The following is a 26,958-nucleotide window of genomic DNA, read 5'->3' as shown; positions in this document are numbered from 1 at the left end:
ATGTAAAAGTTTAGATTTAATTACGCTAAATGCTATTTAATCTGAAACCATCTTTGAGCATTAATGTTACTTCTGAGTTAGTTTTTCATCATGTATGCTTCATTTTGTTACTCCCTAGTGTGAGCTGCATAACAGAAAATATAAACATGGAATCAAGACTGTTAAAACATATTTTAATTGACTAATTTCTTCACCTTAACTATACATACAAAACAAATATGGCTCATCTGTATCAAGACACTAACAGAAATGAACTGAATTCTATGTATTCAAAATGTTTACAGAAACTGCAACTCATTTCAGATTAGTTCACTGACAGTAATTGCTAAGTTGGATACCTGCTCATGCGGTTTTATATTTGAGTATACAGAGCAAAATGAAAGAAAACTGATTCAAGACCTGCATAACACAGACACACACACACATACAGTACAGTGCATGTTTACAGGTCCCATGACATGGTGCTGCTTTTATATAGACCTTAGTGGTCCTCTAATACTGTATCTGAAGTCTCTCTCCCGAAATTCAGCCTTGGTGCAGAATTACAGCCACTAGAGCCAGTCCCACAATGAGCTTCCCTTAGGATGTGCCATTTCTGTGTCTGTAGCTATTGAGGAGGAGCGAGAGGGGGGGCAAGGTGGAGGGTGGGGTTGTGGCCTTGACCAACTGCCACTTTGCTTGTTTGCAAGCCATGATGTCTCTCTCTCTCATGGGTGGGCCAAATTCTCTGGGCGGGCAAAGCAGAGAAAGGAGAGGTAACCAACAAGATTCCAGATCGGCCCATCTGAGCTTTCATTTTCTCAAAGGCAGAGCAGGATACCCAGGGCTCGGTTTACACCTATCGCCATTTCTAGCCACTGGGGGACCATAGACAGGCTGGGGGAACGCATATTAATATTAAAAAACCTCATAAAGTGAAATTTGTCCACTGAAACTTTGTGGTAAACCATGTTGCTGGTCAGTTTTCTAGTTACAACTATGGGCCGGTAGCTTAGCCAGGACATGGCATCTCCCACAATAACCCCCGACAACGGGTCTATTTCTACTAAGCCAAATTCAAGTGAAGTCAGTAAAGTTTGTTGTTGGGCATATTCGACCGTTTTAAAAATTAGATTCTGGGAGTTATTTGATGCTCTCACTAAAATGGGAGAAAATAAAACGAGTGTTTAGCACAGTCAAAACAAGTAAATCAAATGAAAACATTGTATAACCCAGTATTCAGGTGTCAGTCTCAGTCCGGACCAAATGCCCATAATCAAACACTGCTCTTGTGTTCAAACTGCATTTTGGTGACTTTATTTTTATAGCTTCAGCTCAAAGCTCTTTACGATCCTTCCAGGGCTGGAAAACGGGATTCGTTTGAAACAAACCATCAGATATTATCCAAGGCTTGTATCAGTTATGGATCTTCATGGGAACAGCATTGACCCATTTGTGTTCTCTTCATTTCTTCTTCTTTTTTCGTTTCCCTTTGTTGTTGTTGTTGTTGTGGTGATGTTCTGTATCGAGTGCGCTCTGATTGGAGAATTCTTGCTTCTGATCTTTGGACCACTCCCTCTGCAGCTGCCGGAGCAAATCAGGAGTCAACAGCCCGTCTCTCACCAGGCGACTAGCCAGAGAGCGGTCCATCATCTCCCCTGAGCCTCTTTGTCCCCTTTGGCCTCTGCTATGGGTCGAATAACTACTGCTGGCACTTCCACTATTACCAACCGCTTGTCTGCCCTGTGTCTGTAGTGAGTCAGTGATGGTTGGGTCAGTCGCTCTTATGAGACGGGTGATATTTCGGACACCCTGTTGTATGATGTCATCAAGTTCCCGCTGGGTTTCTCGAACCAAGGCCGTGTCTGGGAACATGTCCATGAAACGATAGCTACAGAGACAGAAATCAAATTCACTGCATCACGTCTCGCACACACACAACCAATAGATGATTACGTCAAACAACAACAACCGCCCATAATGATCCCATTTAAGTGACAGGAAGAAGAAGTGAATATTAAAAACATAAAACGTACCTTAACCAGAGGTACAGATCGAACACATCATGAACAGCTTCTAAGTGAACCAGGTCTTTTATGTTTTTGGGTGCAGACAGAGGCCAGCCAACGTGGCGACAGACCCAGTCAAATGTCAGGGGTTCGTCTCGACTGAACTGACGGGCAAACTGAAAGAGAAACAACAAGATTCAAATCCGTGCGACAAGGCTGTACGTACAGGGCAGTATGCAAAGGTCAACAGACAAGCTCAACAGACACAACGAAACATTGTCTAGAGCAGTATCATAGTATTAAGAGATTTCTTTGCAAACATCGACAACACCAATATTAGAAGTTACAACTTGACCTTGAATCTCAACGGTTACTTGTTGAGGACTGTAATTTAATCCTGCTAATCTTGTTTTATCAGTATGGCCATAAAGTGGGAGAGCAAAAGTACAGTGCCTATAAAAAGTATAAAGCCATATTTGGACCTTTATATATATATATTTTTTTTACAACACTGAATAAGTTCATATTTTTTGTTAAACAGGAAAAAACTTTAAAGCTGTGGCAGGCACTTTCTTTTTGGCGTTGTTGGGCAAAACATCCATAATAATCTTTCATTATATTTTAATTCAAGTGACCCAAGAGAAAACTAGACTTCTGCACCTCCGCTTGGCTCGGGCTTCAGAAAATCTAGCAGTCACGGGAAAAGTTAGCCAATTACAGTTCATTTCGGAGAGAGAGACAGCGTTCCTAGTGGCTGTTCTCTGCATGCATTGCTGGTGCGACAAAGAAGGGAGAGCTACAGGAAGAGGTCTCACTCTAATCAAATCCTGGCGTTTTTGTTGCATTCTACAAACTGCAGCTTTAATGTCAAGGTAAAAATTAATGTAATTGCTACATGTCAAGAAATGATGCAGCAAATGAGTGTCTGTTTGAGGATTACAGATCAAATGTCTGGTTTGATCTCTTACTGTGTCCCCCCGTCTGACCCCAATTAACCCAGACAATGCCGTTACTATTAATGAATAGCTTTTACTTTCCCCTCAGTGTTGCTACTCCTCATCAACCCAACCTTCTCTCCTCATCTCCATTTGGCTCCTTTCATCTCATGCTTTCTTCCCATATTTACTTCTACTCATCCTTACCTTTAGGAAGGAGGTGCATACAAAAGGTTGTTTCTTGTTGATGGGAGCGGTGCAGAAGACGTAGCGTGACCTCAGGTTAAGTGGGATATGCTGAATCATATCAGCCAGAAACTTGAAGTCGTCAATGTTGCAGACAAAATACATACCGTCCACCTGAGACAGGCTGACAAATATGTCCTGTGAGAAAGATATGGGGGACAACAACCGGTCCCTTCCAAAATTAATGCAGAAACCGTTTGAATAAACACCTCAAAGAATTCAGGCTGTCCTGAGGACAAAACAACTCCTACCCAGTGCTAGAGAGGAATACTCATTTGACAAAAAAAGTAGAAGAATCCTAGGTAGGAGGATGAATGGATTAAATACTCACGACAAGGTTTGACAGTGTAGCATCCGGTAGATGATAGGCAAACATCTCTATCTGCTCTGCTGTAGGATGGAGACCTGCAGTCTGAGACAGAGTGATAAACATCAGGAACATCATTTTTGCACCATACTCTACTACGGGGAAACACAATGAAGCTGGGCTTTTTTTCAGGGTTTACTTAGGAGTTTGTGTTTGCGTGTATGCTGGTGTGTAAATGATCACCTCTATGGGTTCTACGGAGTGGCTGAGGATTTCCTTCAGAACAGGCAGATCATCTCTGTGCATGGTGGTAACTTCTCCCTCTTTAAACTTGGAGGAGAACCTGGGAAATGTGTCGGAGAGGAGAGAGGTTTAAAAAATGTACTTGACAGAAACTAAAATTACTTGTAAATATTGTATCTTCTCTCCCACCTCTAACCTTCCTGAATTGGGAGAATATGAGTGAAAATGAGACTGACCTCCCGGCGCGGCCAGATATCTGCAGAGCTTGTGATGTGCTGATGGCCTCCATCTGTTTCTCCCCTTTCTCGTTAACATTTGGCTTTATCAGACTGTTGAAGATGATACGTTTTATACTCCTGGAGAGAGAGGGGAAGAAAGGCAGAAAAATTGATACACATGAGCTGAGTTGATGGAATCTACACAATTTTCTAATAAAAATGTGACATTACACTGCCGCTGTAGCTAAAGCTTAGAGTCCTTTTAAAGCCCCACGTGTAGGATTAAATCACTCCTGACCTTAGCAGCTCCTAGTGGTGTATGCTGGACATGTCAGCAAACAACAGAACAGCTGTCTTGTTTTAAGGTTTCCAAATGACCATTTTAGATAAACACAAGGAATACAGCATGGATGTTTATATAACATCTCCATAGAATGGGGCATACAGAAACAAGGATTGATTCCACAAGGCACTGTTATGGCGATTTTTTCTTTTCAACTGATTTTTGTTGGAGAAAAAAAAGGGATAAGACCTTGACAGTTTAACAGTGTACATAATGGTACTTACAGGTTAAGGCCCATGCCAATAGCATCTGTAGCAACCAGTATCTTGCAGGGATCATCGGGGTCATTGAACTTCTTGGCCTGCGACAGCTTGGTGCCTGTAAACCGCAGAACAGCCGAGCTTGGTCTCTGTCACACAGTCTGGAGCTCATTTACAGACAAAAGGCACAAACAATGGTTTCGCCCATTTTTATAATGACTAAACCTTTTTACAAATAGAGCCCACTAACATGTTGTGGATTAAAAAAGACTTTTTTTGACACATGACCACTTCTTACTTTAATAAACATGCAGACGCTTCATGAATGGAAACAAATTCACAGACGGGTAGATATTTTATTTTTTATGTTCATGGTAAGGTTAGAGCCCCGTTCATGTTGCATAGACATTTTAATTGCATTTTGTGTCTGATAAGAGGCACAAAGGCACTATTTATCTTATTCCCCCATAACTGCCATTTTAGCAAAGTGAGCTCTGGGCATTAGCTGCAGCAGCTCTGTGTTGCTAGCACCGATTCAGCTCGTTTTTTTTGCTATCGACAGTACTCTCACGTATAGCGATCAAGATTAACGTAAAAATTGCCCGGAGTTCTCCTTTAAGTCTACATAAGGACTGGGGAACAAGTTGACATATTGGGGTTTTTCCTCCTTATACATAAATGTATATCTATCTATACATCCTTCTAAAAACACACAAACTCACCTGGAGGTAGACTCCCATAAATGACAGCACATTCTAGTCCTCTGGCCTCAATCTGTCTACTTATGGAGTAGATGTCATTTTTACTGAAGCAGACGATGCAATCTCCTGGTCTCAAGTTGTCTAATGACTCCACAGCATGGTCCAAGATTGTGAATGGAGTTAAACGCTGGTAGGTGTTGACCTTAGGAGAGAGACAGGAATGGAGGGACAGAGACAGGGTTACCCAAAGACAATTATTACATTTAAAAAAATAAATATATAAAACGTCAGTGACACTCCCCTCTCCAACTGCACTACATATTACAGCCTCACCTCCACCTCCTCTCCAGTGGTGAACATCAGCTCTCTGATAAAGTCTATGGCTGCTGGTTCCCCGCACACATGGATCTCCTCTGCACAGAGACCTACACATACACAGAGAAGATGTCAGCTGCCAAAGTTGGAAACATGAATCATTCAAAAATAAATGATAAAATCAAAAGGTACGAAGAAAACATGCTAAATCAGTGTCCATTAGGGTTGTTAGAGGTGACCATGCATGTATCCTGCCTGAAAATGTTGCGTTTGTGTGTGTGTGAAAACATAACAAAACAAAAGATTCAGAAAACTCTTTCCTAAATGTTACTATTGCTATCGCAAATATCAAGTGTGAGCTTTATTAACCGAATGGTAAAAGAAAGTTTTAGATGATGCTCATTAGTTTAGTCTTAGGCCAAATGAATCACAGAGTGAGATAGAGAGAGACATGAGGTCCAAGACAGCGAAAGAGGTCCTGTGTGTGTTGGACTGTATGTTGTTAAAATGTGTGTTACAAACCCAGCAGCGCTCTGGTCCAGGCCCAGCCTCTGGAGAGATCTCTGATCATTTGAATTTCATCGATTACAGCCACCTCATCTGAAGAAAATCAAAATCAAAAAATAAAAACCTGGCCTACACATTCTAGGGAAAGTCAGCTCCCTCCTTGTTTGTCACTGAACACACATAGTGTAATTTCCATCAGTACTTAAATGACCTGACAAGAGAAACATTTGCTTCTAGCGACCAGTTATAACTATCAGTAAGTGTGCAAATGACTTAAAATGTCTGCTGCTTGAAATATCATATGAAATACAAACAAATGAACCACTGGTTTAAACATATTAATGCATACATGTATAGATAGTAGCTAATTTTAATTTAACAGAATCACAACTCAAAACTTGTGCCATACAAAGGCAAGATTCCTTTCATCTTATTTTTTTGTGATTTAAAGAGATGAGAATCTTCCTTATGGAAAATAGACAGGAGTCAAACATTCATTTTTTATTTAGTTGATACAATTCATTGTGATGTCCAACAGAGAAATGTTTTTGAGCTTTCTTGTTTTATTTATGCTAATGAACTGAAATGTGTGTATGCGTTATGTTTACTTACAAGGTGTGGTGACACTGCACATCTCAATGGTGCAGGCCACATGACCAGCTGCTCGACCATCCGAGTCCATGAAGGTCCTCTCCTCTCCAGTAACCAAGTCACATGGCACACCCTGCCAAAACACAATAGTCAACAGTACAGCATGGGGAGGAAGAGATAAAAGATGAAATCTTAAAAACACACAGAGATGGGAAATAGAAAAGACAGGATAGTGAGATAACACAGTTAGATGAAGAAATTTTTCTTTCTCAGACTCAAGACTTTTTTCACATACAGTATGTAGTAGTAGAACTCCCCAAGACCTTGATGTGTGAAGTCAGCGGAGTTCCGCTTCAAAAACCAAACAGATGACAGAAGAAGACAAATACGTACGGCATTGTTGCTCTTCTCAAAGATCTCGTGGGCCAGTAGTTTCAGCGGGCCACAGTAGACTCCAGACTTAGCAGCCAGGTAGCGCTGGATAGCGTGGTAGGTTTTACCACTGTTAGTGGGTCCAGCATGGAAAATCACCTTCCTCTGGATGGCACGAGCCTCAGGGTACCTGACACACACACACACACACACACACACACACACACACACACACACACACACACACACACACACACACACACACACACACACACACACACACACACACACACACACAACACACACACACACACACAACGAAGTAACAGTGTGCAAGTTATGACACATGAATTTAAATGGTGACTGAAACCTACAGCCAGTATAAAAGGAAGAAACGGTGTAAACCACTGTTGTACCAGACTGTTAACTCCAGTATCAGATGTATAAACGGCACACACAGTACATGGGCCTGACATTCCTAGGCATCTCTAATACATACCAGTTGGCTGGGACTCGGAGGTCTGAGATCTTCCTCAGGTCTTCCATACAGTCCAGCATAGGAAAGATTTGCTTGGCGTGACGCATAAAGTACGGGTATATGTCATCTACATGACCTTGAGAACAACAGAAAATAGAGTTAATTAAAGTTGGAGTTGAATTCATTAATATTATCTCTTGACACAACTCCATCTTGAGGTTTAATTAAAAACCGACAAACCTGCTCCAGAGCAGATGTCACTCAGGATGATGTGCAGATCGGCGGGGAGTGATGTCATTTCCAGAACATACTTCCTGAAGCTAATGAAGGCCTGGTGGAACAGACGAGCTGTATACACACACACACACAAAAAGACACATAAGGCTCACCATACAAAACATGCTGGTTGGAGCTTCATTCTGATATTAGGATGTTGTGACCAACATTATGTTTTATAGAAACTCTTCACTTTCTGTTTAATTGAAAATAGTTTGAGTTCATTAGTCTTCACTTTTACTATGAACGTTTATTCTTCTAACCGATTAAACATGCTCTGGTTGATGACAACATTTATCAGGCCAAATAAGTAATAATAAATTAATTTCACAACAAGTGGGACATTTAAAATAACCTTAGTAGAGACTGATGTTGGTTGAGCCCTGGCTGTATTTACACCTGTATGGTGACATAACTGCATCTTGAAAAGGGTCTTCATAACATTTCCTTTTTACTCACCATGTATGTGTGAGGATAATTTGACTATTGATTTACATTTCTTTATTTTGGAATGTGAATACATGTCTTAACATTACATTTCTATATTAATGAATTTGGTAAATTATCTGCATTCCTACAGAGCTTTTATCCAATCTGGGCCTCAGTGTCTTGCTTAAGGACACTACGACCAGTGGGCAGTAAGAGCCGGGCCGAACCCCAACCTTGCAACTACCTCCTGAGCCACAGCTGCTTTAGAAGTTAACAGCCAGCTCAGGTTAATTAGTATAACTGTTAAATAATATATATATATACACACAAAATCACGTTAAATCAATAACATTTACATTGGCGTCAAAATTAGAAGTTTCTGAAAACAAAGTATTGACATCTGTGAAAATGTTATTTAATTCCTCACCATCCAGGCCATGGTCTGCTGCCATCTTCTGAATCTCCTTCTTCTTATAAAACCGGTTCAGAACTTTCAACAGTTCATCTGAATCAGAGAAGAGACAAACACTTTTATGTCTATTATTAACAGAGAGCAAACAATAACGTGACACACAGTGTTCAAGACACTGTACATCTGAGACATCTCAGATAGCCTTGTTGGCACACAGAAAAAGAAAAACTGAAAGCAACCCCATACGTTAATTGTCGCCTCTTTTTCCGAAGTGCTGAATATTTCCACAAACCTACAGGTCACTTACACTTAAACACAAGTAAATTCACTCACTTTTATCGAGTGGTTGTGTCAGCTCTATCCCCACGCTCCCATCTGCCGAGAAGTCAGTCTTCAGAGAGACGGGGACAAACAGAGAGGTGTCCGGGGGTTTTGGAGAAGAACTGTTTGAGGAGAAATTTCTGCTGCAGACCCCAGCACCAGCCTGTTGTTGTTGTTGTTGTTGTTGATGTAACAAACCAGACCCACAAGACACATGACAGCTGCCAGCGGTAGTGCGGCCAGTCCGGGTGCTAATGTGGCGTTGAAGCCGAGAAAACAAATACATACACCGGTTTACTGACATCGCTGCAGGTCGTTTATACCCCGGGTATTAGCACCTTCTGCGGGCTACGCACAAAATGTGCTATTGCCGCTCCATGCTGTTCAGCAGGTCTAAATATGTGTATTACACACCACAAACTCCGCCAGAGGACGGTCAACACTATTCTCTTCCTGCTGACACAACGTGGGACAGGACCAGTCGCTAGAGCTGCCCACAAATGTGCCTGTGTTGGAATTGAACATAAAACAATTTGTATTCAAAACGTAATGAGATCTACTCGCTTAAATGAACCATCATTTTCCAAATGATTTAATATGACCGAAAATTAATATTTGTTTTGAATATTGTGTAGCAAAGAAAGCAAAAATAGAAACAGGCAAGTAAGGACTACTATATAGCTGAAGCCAAAGATCGTAAATGCAACACTGATGATTGCCTCGCCATATAAAAATGTCCCGCTTTAGCGTCCCTTTCCCTGCCTAACACGATCTTTGAAGGTTTCCAATGCGATGCATTCGTTCTCTTACAGTTTTTCACGATCGCTATGACAATTTTTTCAATACTTTTAACAACTTTCCTAAACTGTTAACGCACCAACACACCAACGACACACGATTGGCAAAACAGTTAATTTCATGTTCAAAATCACACATTGTAAACTAAACTCCAACACTAATTTTCAAAATACAATAATTCACTAACACAATACACTATGTTTACCAAAACAATGCAATCATGTCTCAAAATCAAATAATTCTTGCAAAACACTAACACATGTTCTCTCCCAACAGGAACATTTAGTCAATCATAGCACAATGTCATACAAAACACTAACATCCTATGGAATTACAGAAACTGCATTATTTTATATGTGTCAGTCAGGTCTGCCCTTATAGAATAGACAATAGTGATTGTATTGATCATAGATTGTGTTTTGCACTGCAGTTTCTCTTGAAGCCTCTCTACATTTTTGTTTTGTTGGGTTTAGTAAATTTTTTTCAAAGAATATTTTTTGGGCTTTTCTGCCTTTATTTGACAGGACTGCTAGTTGAGAAAGGGGAAAGACATTCAGTAAATCGTCACAAGTCGGATTTGAACCCTGGATCTCTGCGTTGAGGAATAAACCTCCAAGTATATGTGTGCCTGCTCCACCCACTGAGCCAACCCGGCCACCATTTTGTTTCTTTTGCTGCAGAGATTCAATAAAAAAAATGATTGACCCATCTCAGAGTGGCTTTATAGAATGTGGGGTTTTTGAAAAAAAGGAGACAGAGACAGAATTGTCCTGGTACTCCTCTACCTCGTGAAGGCATTTTTCTTATTTTCTGTGTTCAGCTACAGTATATTGTTCAAATAGGTCCTCTTTTACTGTACTACCATATGATCATGCGATTGAAAGAACCTCAACACCTGGGTGTGTTTCCTAGAAGGGAATCAGCTGTGATTGATCTACGTATTTGCATAACTTCAATCAGCTGTTTCCAATAAATGCATGTATAAAATGCAGGGGATATATTTGTGTTTCAATTTACAATTTGAACAGCTGTTCACTTTGACTTTAGCCTATAAGTTAGGTTTAGAACATGATGTTATCTGTACTGACATACAGTGTGAAAGCATTTGGAAATTTGGCAGTAAAGATCCATTGTTTTGGTGGAGCTTGTGTGTAAAAGAAGTTCAAGCATTTTAAATTTGTGTTAACTGTATGCATTTTGTGTCAAAACAACAAGAAATGTGTTAATTGTATAGCCTACACAGACATATGTTGTGCTAACTGTGTTAAGAGTTTAGGAAAGTTGTTAAAAGTATTGAAAAAAGTGTCATAGCGATCGTGAAAAACTGTAATACAGCCATGATTCACTCAAATTAACTCTGCAGAAATAACTTTCCATTTGTGGTAGACTTGTAGGCCTATTTATGTTTTAGTAAATTCTGTTAGTTAATAAAAAAGCCATGATGAAAATTTTTCATCATCAAAGTTTCTTGTGACTACTATGTACCATGTGCAGTGATCATTCAGCTGTATGTGATAAAGGTCTTTAAAATATTTACAATGAGTGAGTCAAGCAATTAAAGTCTCTCTGAAACCTCTCACACAGGTGGTCATCCTAAAGAAATTTTAAAAAGCAGACCCAAACAAATGTCATTATCATTATGAATGTGTATGACTTTAAAAATAAAGGACCTGAAAGCTGTGGGTATTTTCCACACAGAAGTCTAGTTGGATAAATACATTCTTTGTACAAGACATGGTGAGATGTACCTGTTAACAATAAAGAACTGAACTCTTATGACTATATGTTGTTTTAAAGAAAGAGTGTTGTTCAAAAGATATTCTGTATAAATTTTCTTTATTCATGATTCATTTTGGCTATATATTTGGGTTTGGTGTATATACACATCATATACACACACGCACATGTCGATGGCATGATCAGACATTGTGTAAAGATTAACATGCAGTAGATGAGACGGGGGCAGAGTTTCGGCATTTAAGTGTTTCTTCATAACCTTTGAAGGTATTTTAAAGTACACCAAACAACCCTACCTGTACAGTGTTTAGAAAGACAGAAAATATGTATGACAGGCAGAAAGAAAGAAAGCATTGCCTGCAAATAAATTACAATGTTTCCAAACAAAAGAAAACCAGATTGCAAAGGAACAAATATATCTTAACTGTAAGATGAGTGTTCAGAGGTTTATAAAATGAAACATAGAACATGATAGCATGACTTGCCCATGAAAGAGACAAAAAGCAACAAAATAGTGTACTTAGTCAGTCCAATTAAAACAAATAGTGATGTATAAATGACCGTATCATTTCCATTATAGACACAGGAGATCTCGGAGTTGAAGTTGTCCTTGAGTGATGTTTAGTTTCAGCTTCCATGCCCCTTTGTAAGTAAGTTAGGCATCAGAGGGGAAAGTGCAAAACTGGCCACAGATCAGAGCTTAAGGGCAAATTCAACCTACACACGTAACATCACCAAACTCTGTGTGTGCATGTGTCTTTAAAGCAGGACTTAAACTGTCCGGTCTGAGCGTCACAGTGGAATATTGTTGGATTTTACAGTATATTGATATGGTATCCCTTCTAGTGCTTACAATAGCAGACATGAGCCATTTTTTTAACATTAGTATTCTACTTATACCAAACCAACCGGCTCAAAGAAATGTTGCAACCTATGAAGAAGAAAGTGGAAAGTTCATACATTTTCAGGTATAAGTAGCCAGACAACTTCTTCAACTTTCAAACTTTTTTTTAAACGTTGAATTTAAGATATCGAAGAAAATCTGACTGACGTGAGAGAACTTAAAGGTTCAGTTCACCCAAATTACAAATGAACATATTTCATATTTTCAGTTTTGTCATCTCTCGCTACAATTTCTCCCTCCATCCCAATAAAATGGAGGTTAATGGAATTTAATTTTTGGTGCTCAAAGCAATCTAACTCCCTGTTGATCCAGATAATCCAAATATCTGGCTTGAAAAAAAATATGTTCCTTTTTTTGTAATTTGGGTGAAATAAAATATAAGTAAAATATCTTATGGAAGACAAACAACAAATGGTTTCTATTCTTCAAGATTAGTCATAAATAAACAGCACTTTAAAGACCAAGCAAAAGGCCCTGTAACAGAGAAACATCTTGACTTAAGAAAAACCTAGGGGTGAATCGCCAAATCAGTTTGGAGGCAATCCTGTAGTAAGCAGACAGACCTCATCAGTCAATACTGCATCAAATATTCAACTTAACAAAAGACTGAAATGTTGTATTGAGCTCAAGAATCTTTTACAAGCAGCAACTTTGAATTTATGATGCTTTAAGAGCTGCAATGATTAGTCGATTAATCGATTTGTGATTCGTCAGAAAACTAATTGCAACTATGTTGATGGTCGATTAAATGTTTCAGTAATTTAAGGTAAAAAACTACAAACATTCTCCAGTTCTAGCTTCTCCAATGTAAGCATTGGCTGTGTTTCTCTCCATTATGTAATTGTAAATTTAATATTTAATAAGACATTTGTAGAGGTTACCTTGGGCTCTGGGAAAGTGGGATAGAGCCATTTCATTTGTTTTTATAACATTTTATAGACTAAACGAATAATCAATTAATTAATCGAGAATGTGCAGTTTAATCGATAATGCAATTAATCATTAGTTGCAGTGCTAAATTATTTTATATGATTAAATTATTTTATGAAATAAATGACATTGAAATAATAATGCTCTTCTTGAATCAAACACATTTCTTGTATGGAATCAAATGTGGACTGGAACTGGAAAGATGCAAGACTGGAAAATGTTTTCATTTTACCAAAAACAGCCGCATTTGAAGATGAAATAAAAGATGACATTTATGTTAAGATGGACATTTGTTACACCAAACAGACATGGAAGAGTGCATGGAAGAAGCAGTCTGTGGACTGTTGCAACATACTTACCAACAACTGGAAAACTCTTGATTTCCCAGCAAGACAGATCAACAAGAGCACAGTGGCAACATCATAGCTTATTGTGAATAAAAACAGAGTGCGTGTGTTGACTCATAACTTAGCTTCTCATGTCCTTCGTTCAGGCTGATCCCCATGTCTTAAATACTTCAAATCACTGGCTAGCCCATCCAGACTCTAGAAATGTGTGTGTGTGTGTGTGTGTGCGTGTGTGTGTGGGTGGGGGGGGGGGGGGGGGGAGATGCCAGAGAAAGTCCAGGATAAGGCTGTCCAAATATGCAAACAAAAACAAAAGAAGCTCCTGTTGCAGAAGAAAGGGATAAATGGTATGGTATAGTGGTCTGTAGCCATCTCCTCTTTGCTCCTGTTTTATTATGCATTCAGCAAACTGAGACTGTATGGCTTCACTTGTGTATGAATGTATGTGTGTTTTCAGAGACGCCAAGATCAAATAGGCTGCCTCACTGTTCCTTACTTGGGTCGGTTTGATTTGCATTCTTGCCTTGACATTCAGCTTTCAGCTGTCTTGGATGGTATGCTTGTGCATCTGTATGCGAGTGTGTTTCAGTCCTGGGGGGAGAGAGTGAAGTTGGCCTGACAGCTCACATCTGAAGCTGTGGAGTGGTGATGGGGATGTCTGAAGGTATGTTATATGTATTCATGTATACATTTCTCAGTCCAGGGAGATAGTGTGGCAGCCCTCACACCTCTGGCTGTTCAGCAGTGAAGAGTTGGTGTGTGTCTGTGTGTATTTTCAGTTCATAGCATCACCCTCACATCTCTGGTTGCTCTGCATCAACTGGCTGGGTTCGGGGCTCGGGTGACTCGTAGCGCTGATGGAAGTTTCTTTTCCTGATCTTCTCTGGAGCTTTTCTCCACAAAACAATCTCCTAAACACAGAGGCAGAAGAATGAAGGAATGAAAATTGACAGTAATCCCAATTCGAAAGCTAGTGGTTGTGTTTCCATTCAGTGTTTCTCACCAAAACTAATTGTAATTCACAAATGTGTTAAATGTGTTTCCTTTGTTAAAAAAACATCTGCAGAGACAACATTTTAAATCCTGCATTGTTTGCATCCATGTTTGCTTGGTAGCAGTGGTCTTCTTCACTGCCTTTCTTGGCCATTGCTACGCTTCTTGGGCAGTTGCCGTACAAACCATTATCATCAATGAATTAATCAACTTTGTAATATGCTTGACAGACAACTTTGTAGTAAAGCACCAAAACTAGTCTCTAATCTTTTCAGAGGATTTTAAATAAAAAGGCTGATGATCAATTTTCTAATCATGTGTATGTCACTTTGAATGATTTTAAAGAGCCCCTATTATGTTTTTGGGGATTTTTTCCCATTTTGTAGTGTTATATAATTTTTTGTGTATGTAACAGGTGTTCAAAGTACAACAAAACACATTTCATTTCAAATGGAGCTTTCTTTCCCACTGACAGCACTTTTTCCCAACTTCCTGAAAACGCCTCGCCCACACTCCTGTTTGAAATTCCTCAATTAATGAGGTCATTGATGGAAAAAGCCAGCACAGTTTTTTACATGTGCTTCCCATAGGTGCTGCCTGAGCAAGCACAACAGTGGTTGGAATTTGGTTGACCAATCACAACAGAGTGGGCCAGCTTACCAATCCGAGCAGACAGAGCGTTTCAGGTGGAGGCGCTGCAGCGATGGGCAGTATGAGAAACATATGTTATGTTTTTTTTTTTTAAACCTAATCTAGGAGACCCCAAGAAGACACATATGACGGTGAAAATGAGTATAATAGGGGCTCTTTAACTAATGATAATGTTGAAAAACAAAGATTTTTTCAATTTGTAATGGTCCACATTCATTTCAAGACGACTTAGATTGTATTTCAGGACGTTTCTCGGAGAATGGTGAAAAAAGTTAGGTAAGGACCCAGGGACTCACTACATTGAAAACCTATCATCACTGCTGATGTAGAATACTAGCTAGATGGTGTTTTAAGCCCCCGCCGTCGACTTCAAGGCACCCAACCGTAACCCTTGTGCCTTCCATGCAGCGCTGCCTGAAAGACAACATTGGGGGCTTAAAACACCAAACACCAGAATGTTCTTGCTGTGCCTGCAAGTGTGTTACCTGTTGTTTAAAGTATCTTCTGTCCTCTTCATCTACCAGCACCAGATTAAGGAAGTAGCGTACAGAGAACTTCTTGTTGACATCCCTCATGGTGGGTGTCAGGTCATATCCTGTAAGGAAACAGAAGATGGGATATGCTATCGCTTAATCTTTCAGTACAAATATGCTATTATTACTTGTAACTGCAAGAGAAGAGAAGAAGAAGAAGAGAAGAGAAGAGAAGAGAAGAGAAGAGAAGAGAAGAGAAGAGAAGGAAACTTACCTGCCAGGAACAGTCTGATGGGGATTGATTCTCCTTTAACTGGAGCTCCATCCATGATTTCATACTTTGCAACCGTCTCTGTCTCTGTGGTAGTACTAGGACCTAAAATGGAGGACAAAAATGACTTGATTATGTGATAGAATGCAGTAAAGTGGAGCAGAGCTGACAGAGGTTTATGCTCTTATTGGGACCTTACAGAAGAGTAAACCAACTACAGAATTTTACAGGTAGAGAAACCCCAAAAGTGATGTCATGCTGCTGGTCCATTCGCATTTCAGATCTGTGTTAGTGTCATTTTACATGTATTTACCCTTGATTCTTACCTATGCCTGTTATCTCCTTCTTGATGAGCTGTAGCTCCATGTGTTGGATCTTGATCCTGACCAGCAGGAAGTAGATCTTCCCAACAATCACATCCTTAAGGTGGTATCTAACAAAGAGACACACCAAGAGGAGCTGCTTGAACTGACTTATTGTTATTTGGATTTGGGGCTTGCTGAGTGAGCAATAAAGACGTTACCATGAAAGATAAATATTATATTGGACTTACTTTGACTTATTGTATTCAAACTCAATGTGCAGGCAATCTTCTATGCCGACTTCCATCTTGATTGAGTTGTTGACGTCTGGGTAGGTGGCTAACTGGTGGACAATCAGCTCGTATTCCTTCACTAAGTCAGACAGACGACGAACTATTGTCACCCTGAGGAAATACCTGTGAGAAGAACAGATAACGCAAGCTTTAAGAGTCGGACTGAAACAATGCTGAAGATGCTCTCATCCAAAGATAATTCCCCTCTGTGTCAATCTGTGACAACCACATGAAATTTGCAGGAAAAATAAAATGGAGTCTTTTCTTTCTCCTTCACATGTGCGCATACCTAACTCAAACAACCCTGAATGTTTTTTGGTCATATTTTGGCAAGCCACTGCAATTTTCATGTACTGTTCCTTAAAATCAAGTTAAATTGGGCTGTTTCTAAGACATAATATTAATAGCATAGGGCTGCAACTAAACTATTACTGTAATTATCCATCCGTTTTTTGATTGACTGATTTATTTCCCATCTCCCCAACTTCCCATTTATAAGATTACGTCATACAAAACATAGTCGTGCATTGCCAGACCTACCTCCACAGCTCTGTGGAGGAGGGTCTGGCTAGTCCACACGACATCCCGGGATAGGAGAAAAACGTGCTCTGGTTTATTGGCATTTCTTTAAACCAATCACAATCGTCTTAGGCGGCGCTAAGCGCTGGACGGAGCAACAGTGCCTCTGCAAAATAGCCTCGGGAAGGAACTTGTTTTGGTGGAACGTGTTCGTTCAAAGGTTGTTTTAGTCGTGCAACAGAAAACTCAGATTGGACAGATAGTCTAGCTAGCTGTCTGAATTTACCCTGCAGAGATCTGAGGAGCAGTTAACCAAAGTCCTTATAAATTGACCAGAGTTTAGAACGCCAACACAAAGAAAGCGGAAGGTGGTGGACATCTGGCAGAAAATTAGGGACATCTGGCGGAATTTCCCGCGTCACCTGAACAATCCCGGAAATGAAACGTATATAGACTATACATAACATGATTGGTTAATGGTCACATAGTTGGTTATGTTTCAGCCGTGATTTCAGTTGTGACTTAAACCATAAACAAGAGCTGGGCAATATATCGATATTATATCGATACTGTGATATGAGACTAGATATTGTCTTACATTTTGGATATGGTAATATCGTAATATGACATAAGTGTTGTCTTTTCCTGGTTTTAAAGGCTGCATTACAGTAAAGTGATGTCATTTTCTGAACTTACCAGAAAGTTGTAATTGTTCTATTATTTGCCTTTACCCACTTAGTCATTATATCCACATTACTGATGATTATTTATCACAAATCTCATTGTGTAAATATGTTATGAAAGCACCAATAGTCTACAATATCGTTGCGTTATCGATATCGAGGTATTTGGTAAAAAATATCGTGATATTTGATTTTCTCCATATCGCCCAGCCCTACCATAAACTGTATATAAAGATGGACGACGAGTCTCCATTTCCTCCCACTGTACAAAAATGAAGCCAAACTATCTTGTAATTTTGGAGCCAGAGTCTGAGTGTGCAGTAGTGATCAGGCGGTGGAGCCGATCATACACCCGACCATACACCCGCCCGACCAATCGCAAGTCAATCACAGCTGTCAACCATGACGTTTCAATAGCATCAAATAACTAATAAAAATAAATTAAAAAAACTTATCAGAAAAATGAACACTTGAACAAACATCCGTGTGATGACATATTTGGGAAAACATTATTTGACGTGTACTTTGATTTTTTAGTTTGGCCTATGTCTAATCCGCTAGCATGGAGGGGGCAGGATTTATGACATACACTGCAGCCAGCCACCAGGGGGCGTTCAGGATGTTTTGCACTTCTATGCATTAACCCTTGATTTGAAACTACAGAGTAGAGCATTGTCTGAAAGTGTTTGGCATTGTGTTACAAAAGTTTGTAGCTCTAATGAATCATAAGAGATAGAAATTGGAAAGAAAAAAAGTTTTTCAGAAGTTAAAATCACATGATCCTACAATTGGTCACGCTGTTAAAAAAAGAAAGAAAAGAAAATCGTATAACGGTTATATTTGTAAACCTGTAGCTAGCAAAATGTTTGCCGATAACAAAAACGATTGATCAGCTATTTATTGTATTTCCTGTACATGAACAATAAAATAATGAATTTCAGCACTACTGATACCAATACTAATCACAGCAAATATATGTATTGATCCCTGTAGCGAATATCTCGTACTGTCCCCCTCCATTGTGACAACAGCACAGGAGAAGCTAGAGCAAAGTTCTGTGTGCTGCCATAAGACTGAACGTGTATAAGAGATGCTGAAGTTCCCTGCCAATCAAAAACATCAAGTCAGACTAAAACACATGGGTGTCATAAATACACCCTGTGTGATTCATATGATAATAGAACCTGCAGTTTGCCTTATGTCAAACTGTGTAATAAATATACCTTAGCCTGACATTCGCTCCAGTATAGGACTCATAGGGCTTCTCCACCTGCATGAACTCAAAGTCGTAGCTCCTGTTCTGGGTGAGTTCTCCAGGTAGAGCCAACTCTTTCACCAAGTCCACAAACTCATGGGTGTTGCTCTTATCAGAGAACAGCTCTGAAATACAGCAGAGTGGATTTAGAGTGATGGTGTAGCATTCATGACAGTTTAAACAGGCTACAAAAAGTTTGATGTATTAGTTTAGTATCGACGCTCTTTCAACACACTGCTCTCGTCCCCCTCCTCCTCCTGCAGATACAGTTGGAGGAGGGTTTAGCTACACTATGGCAGGGTGCACATGATGACCACATGCTTTGTTAAACCTTTTAGCCACATGAGAAAGCCGGCAGCTGACAAGTAGTTTTCTAGCTATGAAGCATATTAGCATTTCAAATATTTCATGGTTACGTAAAGCAATTTAGAGGTTATAAGTGTTAAACAGAAATAAATCCATCAGCACCAACCTACTGACATCAGACCAAGTAAGTTGGATAAGCTCATCATAACCATAAATAGCATTCAACTCTCCATACACTGTACACAGAGTTATAAATGCACCACTTCACGCTTACCTATCTGTCCAACAAACTCAATGCGGATGCCCTGATGCTCCAGTCGCTTTCCTCCCTGCTTCACATTTAGATTCACCTGGAGAGGAAATATTTGATATCAAGTAAAAACATGTTGTCACAAAGAATATTTTTGACTTTGACAGAGAAAAACTAGAGTATCCACTCTTTATAGAACACAAAAACATCTCTGACAAGAACTATCCCTTGTTATTTGGATAATATTACTTAATAAAGCTGCTATATCTGCGGATACATTTGTGGATCCTAAACAAACTAAGAGGCTTCACTTCCTCCTGAAGTCAGAGCAAATATTGCACACACATCAAAAGAACCATAATTTCCCACTGGGCTCAGTTAAAGAGAGGATCCCAGAATAGACTGTGGTATGGCTGAGAAGTCTGTTATCTGCTGACTGAATACTGTTAACAAATACAATGACAGCAAATTTAAATTAAGCTTCATGTGTGTAGGACCGCCTTACTGAAACTTGTGAAGCACTGCGTTTCACTTTATAAATAATGTAAACTCAGTTTACCTTGCCAGACACAGACTCTCCGTCGTAGAACAGGTAGTGTTTCTCCACTTTGCCATCTTCTGTCTTCAACTCGGCTGTCTTTCTGTTCTCTGCATCGTTCAGCAGTACGTCTATCTCACATACCGGCCCAAATAAACCTCCTAGGAAACTCTGATAACGCAAAGTACAGCATAGAAAACAGTGTATTATATACAGAAACAAGCTATTTATGAAATGCATAAGACTATTTGTTCTGAGTTTAATAATTGGGGGTTTGTCAGAATAATACGTTAAATAAGACTTTATTCAGAGTAGATTAGGAGGTACTGTGGACAGAAGAAAAAGTTCCTTGCTACATTAATCCTGAAAAGCATGAACGGCACATTTCAAGCAGAATGACAGTTGACATCTTTTTTTAAACTTTAAGATTCCTCTTTCTGGAAATGCTGCAGGTGCAACAGACTGAGCCAAGTATATTAGAGTTTGTTGCTGTCTGCAATAATCACGCACCACAGCTAAGTTCAACATGTATGTATGTGTGTGTGTGTGTGTGTGTGTGTGTGTGTGTGTGTGTGTGTGTGTGTGTGTGTGTGTGTGTGTGTGTGTGCACATGAATCGGACTGATGGGTGTGCTAGTCTGGACACAATCACAGTCTGAATTTGTAACCATGTAAATCCCCCACAGTTACTCACTAACTCAATCACTTATCACCAGCTGCACAGCCACATCATTTTTCTCTGAGCTGGCACAAAGTCACTAACACATGCTTCAGCATGAAGCAAATCTGAAGCAATCAGCCCAATCATCGAGATGACATGTGAGACCAGTCGCTGCCTGGACACGAATGGGATGCTTTTAATACACTGTATCCCGTAAGAGGAATTCCTAGATAATTTAGGAGCATCCTAGTAGAAACTCCAACCTTATGAGCTTCACAGGAGCAAACACAGCAACGGTGCTTCAAAGTCAGTGGGTGTCAACCTGCAAGTCCGTAACTAACTAAATCAGGAAGCGATCAAGGCTTATCCTTTAAACATGAACACATTTACGCAATTTCAAGAGTTGTTGCTAACCAAAGCTGCAGGGCCGTTAGCTAGCTAGCCAAAACATCATTGAGAAAAGCAGAGACGGCCTCGTACTGATGCTACTTCGAACGACCCAGCTAGCTTTCCTGTCAGGCTAAACTATGACATTGCTGCTGTCAAGTGAAACTGGGGGCCCGTGTAAATGCTGGGTTTTTATGAATTAATACCTCAGTTCGTTTCAAACAGCTGACGCTTGTTTTTACACTCACCATCTCGGCCGTGTAGACAGTTGAAGCTAACAGCTAGCCTCGATCCGTGTAGCCCGTCTGTCTGAACCAGGAGGTAGTATCAAGGCTCATGTGACCCGGGTCATGTGTGTGTTGTCAGGGGGAGGAGGCTAAAAAACAAACTCCCCTGGGATACAGTCACAGGTTGAAGACACCAGACACACTATTCACATTACTGTGTATTATTAAGAAAAATATTAAGTGACTTTGTTTTACAATTGCTGCTTGATCCAGAAACAAATCCATGACTAATAATTTTGGGAGCAGAGCAGACATCCAATTGCATAATTACATTGTTTATTTCATTAGTTCATAATGTCATTATAAACATCACTTAATTCTAGTGACAACCACATAATACATATGTCACTTTAATTAGAGCATGATCATATAGACATTTTGAAGCCAATACATACTTTATATATATAGCCTATATATAAAGTTTTGAGGAAAACATGATATATTGTTTGATGTTCTTTTTTTAACATACACACCTTTTTTGATAGGGATCCCTTAATTTGTTTATTAAAAAAAAAAAGTGTGACCAAAATATGTAGGCTACTGATTGGGACATTTATTTTACAGTTAAAGATCAGTGCTCTCTGGTGGCAGACTAATGACGATACTCTAAATTTCTTCAGTCATATCTTTATACACATTTATCTACTGTAATTTGTTGTTACTTGTCTGAGTCGGCCAACATATACACTGATACAATACAGGCCTATGTGGGATAAACTAATATTTGAATAAAATCTGCCATACAAATGATTTGTCTATATCTGGCTTTAATTGGTGGTGGTGGTTAGAAAAGTAGTATTATAAAGTCATTTTAGTTGAAATATTTATGCAAAAAACAGCCTTGGAAATGATACAACTATAAAGCATCCAAAGATAATCTCTTTAATGTTCTGAGCAAGTATAAAAGTGAAGGCTGGGGCAGATGAGGATAAACTCAAGAAAACTCTGTTCACCCATTAACTAGCCAAACTACCCAACTGACTGCAGAGATATAATAAACTATTATAAAATAAAATAAAAGTTAGAAGAACTGATAGCAAGACAAGATTTTGAAAAAATCTACTGAAAACACAATTGATACTGTTGATATAAATCCTTTATTGTATTTCAAATGCAAATTAGACAACAGAGCATGTTGTAATGCATGCAAGTGCACAATACATATTTTGAATATGTTTCAGCTCACAGTGGTTACGATTGTGTGAATCCGTTCCTGAGGGGTTTGGGTGTGCAAGATTCTCTTGTTCAACTTTGCAGAACAGAAGTTTACCAAAATATGTTGCATAACCCTTCTGGCTAAGTGTAAAGTGTCAAAACATTTGAGACAAAGGGATCAGATAATATAAATATGTATTTTCTTTTGTGTGTCTTAAGGGAACACATGCCTCATAGCTCCAAAACAAAAATGGTTGGACCCACAGCTATACAGAATGAGCAATACGTGGACAAAGACAAACATCTTATTGCACTGGTATTACAATTATTTGAGCATGTTCTAAATTTTATAGTAAAAAGCATATTCCAACTTACACATCTTTTCCACAAGAAAATGCAAATACAGGTCACTGCCAGCTTAAACTAAATTAAAGTGTGTATATGTCTCAATAATGCAGACCATTCTTTTACTTTAGTAGCTACTTTTCCATTGTTTACAGTTGTACTTCTGCCCCTGAAGACAGTAATTCCTACCAATAGCACATTTGTCAATGTCTGAGCAACATGTTTTTAAACCACCAGGTGGTGATGCAATATTTGTTTTACTATTTGAATAGACAGAGAAGAAATGAAATAGATGCTAGCCTTGTATGTGTGTGTGTGTTGTGTGTGTGTGTGTGTGTGTGTGTGTGTGTGTGTATAGTCTACAGCTGCAGAAGGTGGTCTTCTCTCAGCTCCTGCTCTGCTGGTTTTGCCTCACCCACCAGAGACCTGCTAGGGAACAACCGCCTCATGCCACTCGTAACCCCAACTACATGCAGAAAAACAAGCACGGATCAGACTACATGAAGCAGAAAAAAAGGAGGACCTTGAAAACTATTGAATTCTTGCAACTCAGGAGCCTTTTTCTTAAAAATTACCTTTGTATAGCTTTCCATCTTCCTCTGTCCTGGACTCGCCAGAGCCTGCCTCTCTCTCAGCAGGCACAAAAGCCCAGTCTGCCATGAATGTACTTTCAGCTGCAGAGCCTTCAAAGCCTCCAGACCCATCCTCAGTCTGCACAGCTACATCCCCCTGTTCACTAATCAATGGTGTTTCCTCCTCTTCCATCTTTAACTCCACTTCATCCTCCCTTGGTGGACTCTCACCCTCATCAGGCTCTGCGTCTCTGGAAATACAATGAGATTCAGATATTAAAAGTTGAGTCTGGCAGGTTGTAGCTGTCTTTTTCTAAAAATGTCTGTCCACATTTATCATTTCAGTAAATAATACTCATGTTACCATGTAACCTTATCATCACTGACATCTTCACTGCATAAAAAACACAACTTCACAAACAAAACATTACACATTCCATCAGCTTTGCTGTAGTTGAAGTTGTCATGACATTGACATTATAGACCAAAAAAACGTATCAACAAAATAATTGTTAGTTGCAGCCCTACTGCACACATATCATTCTTCATAGTGACAGTGACAACAATCAAAACACATTTTTGAGGGAAGGGGGGCTTTAAGGGTCCAAAGTTGGGTGTTGCTTTGTTTATGTTTTTTCATACTGATGATATGAAATGACTAATGATACTGTTTGTGTTGAAGCTGTTACTCCAAAAAAGAACAGAGGTATATTTACTGTTTTAAGCTTTTGGTTCTTTTTAAGCAAGTAAAAAAGAAAGAAAGCTTATATCAGCAAAAATGTCTCTTTTCTTTTATAGATTAACTCTAGAAGCAGTATCAATTTGAAATAAACCAGTCAGTGTAAGAAAATGACAGTTTCCAGTTTAATTATTGTCTTCTTTTTACATGTTATCTGGTACTTCTCACACATAACTATCGGACTACTGTGGCACATACGCTGATACAAAACAATAGACCAGTAGCAGCCCACCAGGCGTCACAGCCCACTTCCTCTCAACACTTCCCTCTGACTTCCTGTTCAAGGCAAGCTGCAAAAGGGAGGGCTGCTGCTGAGGCCATTGCTGCTTCAAGCAAGCTGAAATGATGTAAGAGGCCAGATAAGACTCCAACTAACAACACTTTACCATCCTTTCCACTTGCTACCTTCTGTCTTCTACACTCCTTGCCTCTTTTCCCCTTCAAGTCTCTGATCCTAAATCTGATTTTTAGAACTGTTAAAGGTCCCATGATATGGTGCTCTTTGGATGCTTTTATATAGACCTTAGTGGTCCCCTAATACTGTATCTGAAGTCTCTTTCCCAAAATTCAGCCTTGGTGCAGAATTACAGCCACTAGAGCCAGTCCCACAATGAGCTTTCCTTAGGATGTGCCATTTCTGTGTCTGTAGCTATTGAGGGGGGGGGTATGGGGGCAAGGTGGAGGGTGGGGGTGTGGCCTTGACCAACTGCCACTTTGCTCGTTTGAAAGCCATGATGTCTCTTTCTCATGGGTGGGCCAAATTCTCTGGGCGGGCAAAGCAGAGAAAGGGGAGGTAACCTTGCTCTTAAGGAGCAAGATTCCAGATCGACCCATCTTTTTTCATTGGAACTATTGTAATACATGTACGTCACTGTGTTATCTGAGAGTTTACATTATGTGAAGACTATGCTACAGCTGATTACATTCATTCAAATCACATTGTGTGATTTCAACAACATTGTAGCTGGACTGCAGCTGGATAAAATATGATTTGTGGGCTAAAGTCAAGACTGTGATACAGAGTTTCTCAGAAGTCACACACATTAAAACAGAAATTCTTTCACACGTACCATATGTGCTAATAACACATGCACACACACACACACACACACACACACACACACACACACACACACACACACACACACACACACACACACACACACACACACACACACACACACACACACACACACACACACACACACACACACACACACACACACACACAAACGCAGTTCTTAACTGGCTCATTAATTCCAGAGGGTCACAGTTTTGAAGTTCAAGTTAAACTAAACTGAACAATCTGGACAGAGAGTCTATATATAAAAGGATGGTTTAGATTCCTTTCAAGAAAATAAAACTAGGAAATATAATTCAATCCTAACTTCTGCTGGAAGAGTTGGATGTTGGATGATTTTACAGTAATCAAAGCTGTGAAGCAGTTGGTCATGGAGAAATGAAAAACTTCAGACACCACCAGAGGCAAAAGGGATTAGGGTTAGATGTATATGCCGCTTAAGACACACTAGCTAGATTTCAACAACATTGTAGCTGGACTGCAGCTGGATAAAATATGATTTGTGGTATATTTTTGAAGTTTCCTTTTTTTGAATATAAGTCATTAACTGATAGAATTGATGTTGGTTAAGAGGAACCCTAAAAGAGGAAACTGAGGGCTAAGGTCAAGACTGTGATACAGAGTTTCTTAGTAGTCATACACATTAAAACAGAAATTCTTTCACACACGTACCATATGTGCTAATAACACACACACACACACACACACACACACACACACACACACACACACACACACACACACACACACACACACACACACACACACACACACACACACACACACACACACACAAACGCAGTTCTTAACTGGCTCATTAATTCCAGAGGGTCACAGTTTTGAAGTTCAAGTTAAACTAAACTGAACAATCTGGACAGAGAGTCTATATAAAAAGGATGGTTTAGATTCCTTTCAAGATAAAACTAGGAAATATAATTCAATCCTAACTTCTACTGGAAGAGTTGGATGTTGGATGATTTTACAGTAATCAAAGCTGTGAAGCAGTTGGTCATGGAGAAATGAAAAACTTCAGACACCACCAGAGGCAAAAGGGATTAGGGTTAGATGTATATGCCGCTTAAGACACACTAGCTAGATTTCAACAACATTGTAGCTGGACTGCAGCTGGATAAAATATGATTTGTGGTATTCATTTTTGAAGTTTCCTTTTTTTGAATATAAGTCATTAACTGATAGAATTGATGTTGGTTAAGAGGAACCCTAAAAGAGGAAACTGAGGGCTAAGGTCAAGACTGTGATACAGAGTTTCTTAGTAGTCATACACATTAAAACAGAAATTCTTTCACACGTACCATATGTGCTAATAACACACACACACACACACACACACACACACACACACACACACACACACACACACACACACACACACACACACACACACACACACACACACACACACACACACACACACACACACAAACGCAGTTCTTAACTGGCTCATTAATTCCAGAGGGTCACAGTTTTGAAGTTCAAGTTAAACTAAACTGAACAATCTGGACAGAGAGTCTATATAAAAAGGATGGTTTAGATTCCTTTCAAGATAAAACTAGGAAATATAATTCAATCCTAACTTCTG

At 39.5% G+C, this 26,958-nt stretch overlaps 2 protein-coding genes across 2 annotated transcripts; both read right to left on the bottom strand.

Moving 5' to 3' along the window:
- Positions 1 to 818: 818 nt before the first annotated feature.
- supv3l1 (SUV3-like helicase) lies at positions 819 to 9,353 on the bottom strand. The gene is made up of 16 exons (XM_039794958.1): positions 8,895 to 9,353; positions 8,577 to 8,654; positions 7,685 to 7,792; positions 7,466 to 7,580; positions 6,988 to 7,156; positions 6,616 to 6,727; positions 6,019 to 6,096; positions 5,515 to 5,606; positions 5,203 to 5,383; positions 4,505 to 4,598; positions 3,956 to 4,075; positions 3,720 to 3,819; positions 3,501 to 3,581; positions 3,131 to 3,307; positions 2,016 to 2,164; positions 819 to 1,870 (listed from the first exon to the last, which is right to left on the bottom strand). Exons 1-16 carry the CDS (start codon positions 9,184 to 9,186, stop codon positions 1,444 to 1,446), a joined length of 2,373 nt encoding a protein of 790 aa, XP_039650892.1. The 5' UTR covers positions 9,187 to 9,353; the 3' UTR covers positions 819 to 1,443.
- Positions 9,354 to 11,499: 2,146 nt separating this feature from the next.
- vps26a (VPS26, retromer complex component A) lies at positions 11,500 to 21,538 on the bottom strand. Its single transcript, XM_039794957.1, has 9 exons — positions 21,428 to 21,538; positions 20,154 to 20,303; positions 19,619 to 19,694; positions 19,007 to 19,163; positions 16,540 to 16,704; positions 16,313 to 16,419; positions 15,990 to 16,091; positions 15,728 to 15,837; positions 11,500 to 14,509 (listed from the first exon to the last, which is right to left on the bottom strand). The coding sequence occupies exons 1-9, from the start codon at positions 21,428 to 21,430 to the stop codon at positions 14,393 to 14,395; spliced, it is 987 nt and encodes a 328-aa protein (XP_039650891.1). The 5' UTR covers positions 21,431 to 21,538; the 3' UTR covers positions 11,500 to 14,392.
- Positions 21,539 to 26,958: the final 5,420 nt, after the last annotated feature.

The sequence above is a fragment of the Perca fluviatilis genome, chromosome 3 (assembly GCF_010015445.1).
Source record: "Perca fluviatilis chromosome 3, GENO_Pfluv_1.0, whole genome shotgun sequence".
In the NCBI taxonomy this organism is placed as follows: domain Eukaryota; kingdom Metazoa; phylum Chordata; class Actinopteri; order Perciformes; family Percidae; genus Perca; species Perca fluviatilis.
This window is presented reverse-complemented; position numbering and strand designations above follow the sequence as displayed.